Source organism: Silurus aristotelis, assembly GCF_946808225.1.
Source record: "Silurus aristotelis genome assembly, chromosome: 16".
Taxonomy (NCBI): Eukaryota; Metazoa; Chordata; class Actinopteri; order Siluriformes; family Siluridae; genus Silurus; species Silurus aristotelis.
The window spans coordinates 14,400,700-14,412,926 of NC_139589.1; the positions used below are offsets into that span (position 1 = coordinate 14,400,700).

Below are 12,227 nucleotides of genomic sequence, written 5' to 3' on the forward strand. Positions count from 1 at the left end.
CATACAGTAAATGTCTAAATTAGTGGCATAGTGGTGATTCAAGTAAACTCAGCAGCAATCTACAGATTCAGGAGACGCAAAAGTACCGTTAAGATGGTGTTCTAAAAATACATTCAGGGTTATTTAATGAATGTGAATTTTGACCAACTCTGTATTGACAAATAACTAAAGCAGAATTTCACATAAAGGTAAATTAATTACCATGTTTCAACATTTATAACTATTAAATAAATGGTAAGGATGGTAAAACATTAAAACCGTACACTGTACATTAAAGCCACATGCTTTCCTTGAGATATGCGGGTTAGCATTAACTGGCCAAATAAAACAAACCTAAAATAATTAAAAATAACTAAACGCTAAAACGCAGCAGACTACAAAACAGACTACAACTTACATTATTTATACTCTACGGACACCTACATTATTTTCCTGGCAGTATATATTACCATTCTGGATGGTAACGAATTAAAACTGTGTCACATGCTTTTCTTGAAAAACACGATTTTGTATTAAATGTATAAAATAAACCCTAAAACGTAACCAATTACTAAACAGATGGATAACTTAAAGTATTTCAACTCTGTGGACACAAACATCACATTTTCCTGAAATTATTTATCAGGATGTTAAAGAATAATATGAGATATTAATACCTGGTAAATTCACCATTTGGTCCTCCTCATCGGGTGGGTAATAGGAAAGATTAGTGGCTCCCTGTGATCTTTTCTTTAAGCTCTTATTGCATAATTCGCAAGTGTACAAACTGTATTCTTTTATATATTATTACTAGGCCAAAACCTTGTGGACACCTGAATATCAGACCCATATGTGACTTATTCTCAAACTGTTTCTATGAAGTTGGAGATACAGAATTAAATATAATATATATTTATGCAGTAGCATTGCAAATTCAGTTTACTGGAACTAAGGGGCCCAAAGATGTTCCATTATGATAATGTCCGTGTCCATGTTCATGAATACATGGTTTGCCAAAGACTGCATGGAAGATCTCAAGTGCCTGTGCAGAGCCCTCAGCCCAATTGAACACCTTTGGGATGAACTGGAATGCTGATTGTTACCGTCTCTCCTTACTGGATATTATTGCCTAATCACATTATTGCCTAATTTTCAGCCATGCTCTAAAATCTATTAAAAAGCTTTCCCAAAAGAATTGAGGATATAACTCTGTAATAGTATGTTTAAAAAGCAAATATGGGTGTAATGGTCAGCGATCCTTTGTACATTTCTAACAGTTTTCTTTGATATATTGATATATATATATATATATATATATATATATATATATATATATATATATATATATATATATATATATATATATATATATATATATATATGTAAATATGCCACATATTTATCCGCACTATTTGCACGATAGCTACATTTTGCACTTCTGGTAGATGCCAAACTGCATTTCGTTGCTGTGTACCTGTACAATGCAATGACAATAAAGTTGTATATTATATATATATATATATATATATATATATAATTACTTACAATGTTTAAGTGCACCAGCATGTGTCCATTCAGAAATAGGTTACTATTTCCTAGGTCATTTTATTTGTTAGATTTGTCTATTTTATGATCTACTTTTTTTTTTTTTTTTTTTTTTTTTTTTACTAAATGCATTTTCTGTGTGCATTGGCAGGATGATTGAGAATAGTCATTCTTATAGAGTGATGGTCGATGTGATGGGGGGTAATACAGATTTAAGGGTGAAGTACAAGGGGTGAAATCAACACATTAGCTAATGGATACCTTAAGCTCGATCACTTAATTACGTGTTATTCTCACTGAAAACTATACATCTAAGTCATGTATATATATATATATATATATATATATATATATATATATATATATATATATATATATATATATATATATATATATATAAAACACCACCACCATACTTCACTGTGGAGATGCCTTTAAAGTGAGCAGTGCAATGCAATACAGCAATGCAACAGTGTAGTGCCAAAAAGTAAATGCCAGAGAACCATTTTCTTTTTGCCATGTTTACAGTCTCCAGTATGCTTTTTGGAAAACATTAAAAGCGATTATTAAAAAAAAAGATTTCCAATACCAGCTTTATGCTCACCACTTCCCTGTTTTGGCCAGCTTTCTGGATTGTTTGTGCTATATATATATATATATATATATATATATATATATATATATATATATATATATATATATATATATATATATATATATATTTATTTATTTATTTATTTATTTATTTATTTATTTATTATTATTTTTTTTTATCATTGTTTAATTTCATCGATCTGAATTGTGTATATCTTTAGTACTTTCTATTTACCCTTTTCTACTTAGACTTTACCCTGATTTTAGTTAGACAGCCTTCTGTAGGCAGTTATAGTTGTGTGGTTGCCTTTTTTTTTTTTATTTGAACTAATTATGTAAATACTGCTCCACATACTGTTCAGTGTATTTTTCATAAATAATAAAAATGTTTCAATAGCTCTGTTCTTCTAAAGCTTTTTGTATGTAGATTCTCTGACAATCACTTTCAGAAACATCATGATCATGTGACACTGTTTCTCAATGGTAGACATCATTAAGCTAATTATGTGTGATAAATTCTAATCAAATTTAGGGGTTTTACAAATAAGTGTGAAGAATTCATTTACATAATTTTGGAGGATTATCATCTGAAAACAATGATTGTATTAATTATAATTTAATATTATAATTGTATTTATTGTAGACTGTAAATATACACTGTAATATTTCATCTGTAATCTAAAATAAAATGTTTTTAAGGATCTAAAAAATTTTAACAAGAGTTTATTTCCATCCAGCAAGGCTTTTAAGATGAAGATGCATGATGCATTTATCTTGAAATGTAATAATACATGCATATGATTATAATGTATATTTTATTATGTAAGTCTATGTTATTTTTTTACTCTCCCACAATGCTTTGCACAGCTGGAAAATCTGAGGTCAGCAGAAAGCCAGTTTTATAGACTAATCTAATTGAAAGTGGCAAAAATAAAATGCACACAAAAAACTAGAGGATTTTACCTCTTAAATCATAAATGCAAATGATGAATCAATTATGCTGCAAGTGCCATTTTTAATATACTATAGAAACACAATAAGCATATTTTTGGTGTCATTAATGCATTAATGAATTTTAATTATTAAACGTTGGTGATATTATAGGTCTGAAGTGGCATTTAATTACCGATGTGAATGTAAGATGTCTTTATATAATAAAATTATAATAATACAATATCCAGCATTACTTAGGCTTAATTATAGATGTGGGATTGTGAGAAATTGTGAACATTTATGACAAAAATATTGATAATGAACTTATACTGCGATGCAGCTGACATTATAATTATATATATATAGTGGGTACGGAAAGTATTCAGACCCCCTGAAATTTTCATTTTTTGTTACATTGCAGCCATTTGCTAAAATCATTTAAGTTCATTTCTTTTATTCATGAATGTACACATAGCACCCAATATTGACAGAAAAACACAGAATTGTTGACATTGTTGCAGATTTATTAAAAAAGAAAAACTGAAATATTACATGGTCCTCAGTATTCAGACCCTTTGCTGTGACACTCATATATTTAACTCAGGTGCTTTCCATTTCTTCTAATCATCCTTGAGATGGTTCTACACCTTCATTTGAGTCCAGCTGTGTTTGATTATACTGATTGGACTTGATTAGGAAAGCCACACACCTGTCTATATAAGACCTTCCAGATCACAATGCATGTCAGAGCAAATGAGAATCATGAGGTCAAAGGAACTGCCTGAAGAGCTCAGAGACAGAATTGTGGCAAGGCACAGATCTGGCCAAGGTTACAAAAACATTTCTGCTGCACTTAAAGTTTCTAAGAGCACAGTGGCCTCCATAATCCTTAAATGGAAGACGTTTGGGACGACCAAAAGCCTTCCTAAACTGAGCTATTGGGGGAGAAGAGCCTTGGTGAGAGAGGTAAAGAAGAACCTAAAGATCACTCTGGCTGAGCTCCAGAGATGCAGTCGGGAGACTGCATGGGATGAGATGGGAGAAAGTTGTAGAAAGTCAACCATCACATGGCAGAGTGGCCCGATGGGAAGCCTCTCCTCAGTGCAAGACACATGAAAGCCCTCATTGAGTTTGCTAAAAAAACACCTGAAGGATTCCAAGATGGTGAGAAATAAGATTTACTGGTCTGATGAGACCAAGATAGAACTTTTTGGCTTTAATTCTAAGCGGTATGTGTGGAGAAAACCAGGCACTGCTCATCACCTGTCCAATACAGTCCCAACAGTGAAGCATGGTGGTGGCAGCATCATGCTGTGGGGGTGTTTTTCAGCTGCAGGGACAGGACGACTGGTTGCAAATGAGGGAAAGATGAATGCGGCCAAGTACAGGGATATCCTGGACGAAAACCTTCTCCAGAGTGCTCTGGACCTCAGACTGGGCCGAAGGTTTTACCTTCCAACAAGACAATGACCCTAAGCACACAGCTAAAATAACGAAGAAGTGGATGCACAACAACTCCGTGACTGTTCTTGAATGGCCCAGCCAAAGCCCTGACTTAAACCCAACTGAGCATCTCTGGAGAGACCTAAAAATGGCTGTCCACCAACGTTTACCATCCAACCTGACAGAACTGGAGAGGACCTGCAAGGAGGAATGGCAGAGGATCCCCAAATCCAGTTGTGAAAAACTTGTTGCATCTTTCCCAAAAAGACTCCTGGCTGTATTAGATCAAAAGGGGGCTTCTACTAAATACTTAGCAAAGGGTTTTCTAAGTATTCAGTTAGGATTATGTGATATTTCAGTTTTTCTTTTTTAATAAATCTGCAACAATGTCAACAATTCTGTGTTTTTCTGTCAATATGGGGTGCTATGTGTTCATTCATGAGGAAGAAAAATGAACTTGATTTTGAAAATGAAAAATTTATTTAAACAAATAGCTGCAATATAACAAAGAGTGAAACATTTAAGGGGTCCTGAATACTCTCCGTGCCCACTGTATGTATATATATATATATATATATATATATATATATATATATATATATATATATATATATATATATATATAGAGAGAGAGAGAGAGAGAGAGAGAGAGAGAGAGAGAGAGAGAGAGAGAGAGAGAGAGAGAGAGAGAGAGAGAGAGAGATCTTGTTATTCAAGCTCTTGTTAGAATGAGATATTCATGTAGCATATACTATACCATGTACTAAACTGGTCTAAATTGATTTCCATTTGTAAAAAAGAAAAACACAGAACAAATGGCCACAGACAAGAAGGAACTTTAATTAAATATTGTGAAAGTTGAAAAGTTATCTTACAGTTCAAAGTTTAATTAGAAAATGACCGTTTTTTACAGTAGCTTTAATTTTATATCATTTCCCTCCCCAGCAATATATAACCACACACATGTAGTGTCCCGTTTCTAACAAGTTGTGGGAACAAAATATTAAAAATAAGTAGAATTTGGTTTTGTGTATCAATTAAAAAGAAATCTTCCTCCATGGTGAAGACTGAATGGTATGTCCTTGAAAGTGGTTAATAAAATAAATAAATAAATAGTAAAACCCTTGCCAGGTTTACTGGAAAGAAACTGGCTCAGAAGATCGCATCGCTCTGAGAGTACTGAATGTGAAGAAAACGGCAGTTCAGGTATTTTTAAAAATTCTTACAAGATTTGTATGTGATTTTGTGCTGTTTTGATCAAATCCTTGCCAAGTCACATTTTCACTTTTTGACAGCCTAGCCAGCAAAATCATCAGCAATGCACTGGAGGTGAGCATCTGCATTGTTAAGGCATTTGAACTGCTGGTGGATGTGAGAAACTTTGAATGTGGACATGAATAATTCAAAAGATAATAATATTATACATGATGTGCATAAAACACAACCTCAGAAGTGTAAAGCAAAGCAAAATAAAGGATACACATTTAAATTCAGGCAATACACTGAGTGAATAAGGTCCAAGAATTGAATATTTCACAAATTTTGCCACATGATACAAAAATCAAAAGTAAAAAGTAAGACAAAATTTAATTAACTTACAAATGGTATAAAAATAAACCCTTGGCCTTATGTGATTGAATTTAACAATACAGGTGTTATCCTAAAAATGAAACTGCTGTAGGACACGACAACACAATGTGGACAAAAATGTTGACAACTACAAAAAATTGCACATCATAGCATAACAAATAAATGAATGAATAAAATTCAATTAATAAGAGCAATGTACAAAATTAAAGAGATACATATATTATGCTAGATGGGTATTTTACATAATTCATTTAGATAAAAATCTTGTGTTCCATGAGATCAGATGTATAGGTGATAGTAGTTGTATAAAGCTGCCTTCTTTCTGATGTATAAATATATTTCAAACAATAACTTTGGCAAAGTAAAAGAGAAAATCTAGCAAAAAAAATTTGCATACTTATTAATTTGTACAAAGACGTTAAAAAACAACAAAAATATAGCAATCATTAATGGTGATATCCATTGATTAGTAAGAGGGGCCTGTTACTTTCACAGTGCTCAAGCTGCTCTTTTCAAAATTCTCAATAATTCATCACTCCCCTCTGATTTATTAATAGGCCAGTCAGGTAAATACCTGTGCTAATTAGAAACAGCGTAGGTCCAACATTAACACTAACGCTAAACTTTCCCCTCACATGCTCACATCCTTTGCTATACTCAGGGTATAATGGACTCTACGATTATATATATATATATATATATATATATATATATATATATATATATATATATATATATATATATATATATATATATATATATATAAACAAAAACAAATATAATCACAGTTTCTGCACAAAAAAAAAATCAAACAATATTTCAATCTGAATTGGCAAAACAACAAAAAGCACATTCCTTCATAAACTTTTTGTAAATGGTGGCAACAAACAATTTAAACATTTGAAGGGTGTGTCCCTCTGGGCTGTGCATATTGGCTTTGGGTATTATAAAGTGTTTTATTGGTGTTTTTTTGTAAAGTAAATAGTAATTTTGTGCAGTTAGCATTTCCTTTTTTTTTTTTTTTCTTGATCTCATTTTATATTTCTATGATCATGTATTAAAGAAAGAGGCCATGGCAGTTAAAACAAACATGGAGTGCAAAGCAGAGTGAAGAATCTAGCTTGGCAATTTTTTTTTTTTTGACAATAAACATATTGCATTTGGGGATTGATCACTGATGCATAGTCAGTTTTTGTTTTTAATGTTTGATGCTGATTTGAGATTTCTGGGAAATTTTAAGCTGTAAATGTGAAGTTGACATTATTTAAACATTGTGTTATCATTTTAATAGTGTTCATTTAAAAAGGACACAATTCTATAAAACTTTAGAGAGCTGTGGGGAAGAGTCCATGCCAGATTAAAAAGCAATCACAACAGTGAAAAAAACATGAAATCTATGCAGCACACAAATGTTATTGCTTTTCATTTTTAAGAAAACAAAACCTTGAAATCTTTAATAAAAACCAACCAACTCAACACTGAAGCTGTAAAGTGAGTGGACTGTATTGTACTTTCATCCATATGCAGGATCAGTGCCACACTCAAAGGCAATCAGTTTCCAGTCACAGCCTTAAAGCTGAGGTATAGTTGTAAGAAGTTTGAGTAAAATTTTTGAGGAGACTTTACCTCCAAAGTAACACATTTTATATTTTCCTAACTGTTGTACCCGTAGTGCTTCAATTTACTTTAAAATGTTCTCTCAGCGGTGAATCATTAGTGTGGCATGATTTTCACAGGTGTTAATACAATTTTACACAAAATGGAATAAAATTTTCCTATTACATAAATTCAGCATTTAATTTTTTTTTATCATTTTTTTATTTTTCACTCTGCATGTTCACAAATGAAATGCAATTATTGGTGTGAATTTCATATATTTTCACTGCTATGATTTCTTCTTTCTCTGGAACTTACTGTTATCTTCTCTATATCTTGAGAATTCATCTTAACTCAAACTGCTGGTTGCTTGAACACAATTGGCCACTGAAATATTACGGCCTTGTAATGATAGAACAAAAATGCTCCATTTACATTTGTAATAATCTATAACACAATTCACAGTTTTGAAAACTAGTCTGGTTTGTCTGAAGAATAGCAGTAGCTGCAATTTTCACATGGAGATTTGTTGATATGGTGCAATAAAAAAAAAAATGTTTTCATTTTGTGACCCTGATTCCTATGAAAAACATTGTAAAGGTTTTGGAAAATCAGTGCAACTCATTTTTGTCTTGCTCTCTATTTGTTAATTCTGTTTTCTGATCAGTTTGGTTCAAGGCAATGATGACTTTGAATAAATGTTCCATGTTCAGCGAGATATTTTTATATAGCCTATACTCAATAATCCTTCATTTACCATACAAAACCATAAATAGAAAACATTGTAGGTCATCCTTTGTGTCTTACATTTCATTTTCCTTGTACAAAAACATAGAAATCAGATGTCAAACCAAAATCCAAAATTTCAAATAAATAGAACTGCTCTTCCTGTGGGGTTTGGGCTAATAAGAGCTATGGGTACCCCTTGTATTAAAAATTGTCTACCAGTTCCATACAAACTTCAACATCAAAACTTCATACAATAGTCCAGGTTGTGTTCATCCTTCAATCATTTCAGAGGTGATTCTAATATTTTTTTTAAAAAGGGCCTGAGTTTTAAGTTTAATCCTTCAGAGAGCGACTGCAGGGTCAGTCAACAACCGGAGTCTTCTTTACACACAGAGGGATACCAGTGCCATAAAAGCATATGTCCTGGGCTTTTTCCCAACTCTCTCTCTCTCCCACACACACACACACACACACACACACACACACACACACACACACACACACACACACACACACACACACACACACACTACATAGGAGGAACAATCATTCCAGGGATTGCTACTGCTGTTGCTGTAAAAAAGACAAATAAAAAGGAAAAAAGTCATTAGTTTAATTTATTAAATCCATTCCATTACTGGCAATAAATCTTAGATCTTAGTATGAAACAGCAGCATGTGAAACATGCCACAAATAGGCCATGTGAGTGAAATTCATTGTTGGTTGATATTATAGAATCATAGCTTGTTTTTGCAACATTGCTAAAACCTTATTTCATATTTTTGCTATAATAACTCTCTCATCATGCCAGTATGATCTCAGGACTGCAGAACACAGTGTTATGAGTTTCTGCTGCAGTTTCAGATAAGAACATTTTACAAATATGTTTTTGTTTCCCTTTGATTATGAATTGGCAGAATGTGTGTTTTTGCAGTGCTTGATTACAACTGCACTGTTTCTTATTTAATTGTTTACACATTGTTTGTTTTATTGCTGTGTTGCATCATTTCTAACACCAGAATGATTAAAATCATGAGAAAGATGCAGTGAGATATCTAACTTATTCACCACTAAAGTTTTGACATTTGTTGTGTATAGGTTTAAAGAATATCATTAAGGAATAATTTCATTGGATGCTAAATGTATGTCTAGGTGGATGGATGGTGAAATGGCTGTATGGATGGATGGCTGTATGGATGGATGGATGGATGGATGGATAGATAGATGAAAAAACAATGGATGGAAGCATTAGAGGATATCAGGAGGAAGGGGTGAGGAACATACTTCAGGAGAACGCCAAGCCCTGGAGTGCACTGGCAGTGGAGTACTTGTTAGAGTCCACAAAAGATTGATCTGAAGGGAGGAGTAGAGAATAGAGAAAATGTAATAGAAGAAAAAGAGGGATTAAAGTAGGATACAAGAGGGGGAAAGAGAACCAGAGAATCAAAGTCAGACCTGGGCCTGTATTCATCAAAATTCTTAAAAATTCATAAAGTGGCACAATTTTTGTCAAATAAGCAACATTAAAAGAAATTCATGGCTCCAAAAGCATTAGCGTACAAAAACTTAAAACTCAAAACTGGGCTGGATGCCTGGCTTTCTCTTGACTTGTTTTTTTTATTTTTTTTTTATAGATTACTGAAAAATAAATGAACAAATCTAGTTTAGGTGACAGTGAATTAGTTACAAACAATTGAGTTTTAGGGACCATTGGTCATTATATCCATCATTGCCAAACATATAGCATCTAATGTCATCTAAATATTGATTCATTTATTCAGGTTATGAACAAACATTTGGATGGCATTTGTGCATTCTGAATCATAGACCCTTTATTCATCTTTAGGAGTAATTGTTAGAGGCTGAATGAATACAGGCCCTAATGTACATGCTTAGTGAGAAACTGTGGAACACAATGCAGGGGTTAGAGAAAGAATGTAATTTGATACTTTTGGTTTGGTTGCTGGGAATAATACAGTTAACAACCTAAGCTCATTCTTTTCCAATGTGATGTCACACATACATTACATTTTTATATTTTCATTTAATAATATGCCACCATAAAAAAACCAAAATCAAAAATACGTTGTATGTAGAAAAAGTGTACCTTGGAGTCCATTAGCATTGTTGCTAGTGCATGTGGGTGGAGGAGAGTTCTGAGGCCGCACCACAGGAGCAAATGCGCTCTTCTGCTTCACTGCTGACACCATGTTTGCTGGAGAGAAGGAGAAAATTCCAGAGGAGCTGCTACAGTTGGATGGCAAACTGGTGGAAGAGGCCATGGTGGGACTGGAAGGAACAACTGTGGGGATAAAAACAGATAAAATTGTTCAAGACAGGAAAAGGAGAATGCAGAAAAACCAAAAATGCTAAAATACTTGTGTCTATTTAACATGATATATGCAAAATATTACCTAATAAAATTAATTCAAATGCAATTGCAAAGTATTCATGCAAAAACTGAAAACTGAAAACATATTTTATAGACCAATATATATATATATATATATATATATATATATATATATATATATATATATATATATATATATATATATATATATATATATATATATATCAGCTGCAAAGCCAGAATTGATCCCTATCTGAGGTTTCTTTTTGTGTGGAGATTCTCCATGTTTGTATGGGTTTTCTATGGGCCCAGCAGTTTCCACCTACATGGCAATAGGCAGAATACATTTGGTAAATTGCGAATTGGTGTGAATGAGTGTGTAAAGGAGTGGCTGGAACACCTTTGCAATTCCCTCTGCAATTAGATTTATTGTCCAAGATGAATAGAAAAATTTGCCACCCTCAGAGAAGTGTATCTGAAGAAGTAATTTGAGTGCCAACCAGTGGTACAATGGTATTGTGTGCTCTCATATACAAACTATTCCATAAATCAATGGTCCCCAACCCCCGGGATGTGGACCGGCACCGGTCCATGGGCGAATTGGTACCGGGCCGCACAGAAAGAATACATAACTTTTATATTTCCGTTTTATATATTATCTGATTCTGAAAAATGTTTAATTTTGGCTTCTCTCCGACACATCTGTCTATGACTCACACTTGATGCATTCCAAGACGCTTGCCTCGGTCACATGTTTTACCTACATCCGCTACCTTCTTAAAGGGGCTGCTCCAGCCGGTAACACATAATACATTACTGCTAAATATAAAATATTATATTTTGAAGATACACGTTTTTATGCCGGTTGTATCATTTTATTTTATTGTATTTATCCGCCACACCTTAAAGGCGGGCCGTGAAAATATTGTCTGACATTAATCTGGTCCATGGCGCAAAAAAGGTTGGGGACCGCTGCCATAAATTATCTGCAGTCTATCATTTGGATATGAATTTTATATGGACTGCTAGATTGTGGAAAATGTAGGGTCAATTGTGTCTATGCCTGCCACATGCCTACAAGAGCTTTAATGGTGTTTCACCATTGTACGTAAAAAAGTCCTTAAGATCCATTGTAGGTTGCTGAACTGAAATATTTTCCTTTCTATAGACTGCCTTTCCCTAACGATCTACAATATAAATTATTTTTGTCAATTGACAGACTTTGGAGCCTTTCTATGAAGAGAGGACATGCTTCCCTTAAAATATTCCCAATTCTTCCTACTATTTAGACCAGACTGAGGAGAATGATTTGCGAAAAAAAACACAATGCGGTCCATTGTCTTAAAAGAAACCAGTTGACCTGATGATGGACATCATTATACTGACACAATCTGGATGCCTGACCTGTACATTGACATAACACTGGTATAAGTATCTCCTACACATGAGAACTTTCTAAAAGCAT

At 33.3% G+C, this 12,227-nt stretch overlaps 1 protein-coding gene across 2 annotated transcripts in view; it reads right to left on the reverse strand.

Moving 5' to 3' along the window:
• Positions 1-7,702: 7,702 nt before the first annotated feature.
• The window catches only part of ebf1b (EBF transcription factor 1b), a 99,484-nt gene continuing 94,959 nt past the window's right edge, over positions 7,703-12,227 (reverse strand). The window contains exons 15-17 of one of the 2 annotated variants that reach the window (XM_083565155.1): positions 10,517-10,711; positions 9,694-9,762; positions 7,703-8,982 (exon numbers count right to left, since the gene is read on the reverse strand). In XM_083565155.1, the coding sequence (XP_083421281.1) occupies positions 9,695-9,762; positions 10,517-10,711 (263 nt within the window). In that variant the 3' untranslated portion in view covers positions 7,703-8,982; position 9,694. The remainder of the gene's footprint in view (positions 8,983-9,693; positions 9,763-10,516; positions 10,712-12,227) is intronic. The other variant, XM_083565156.1, reaches the window with a different exon arrangement.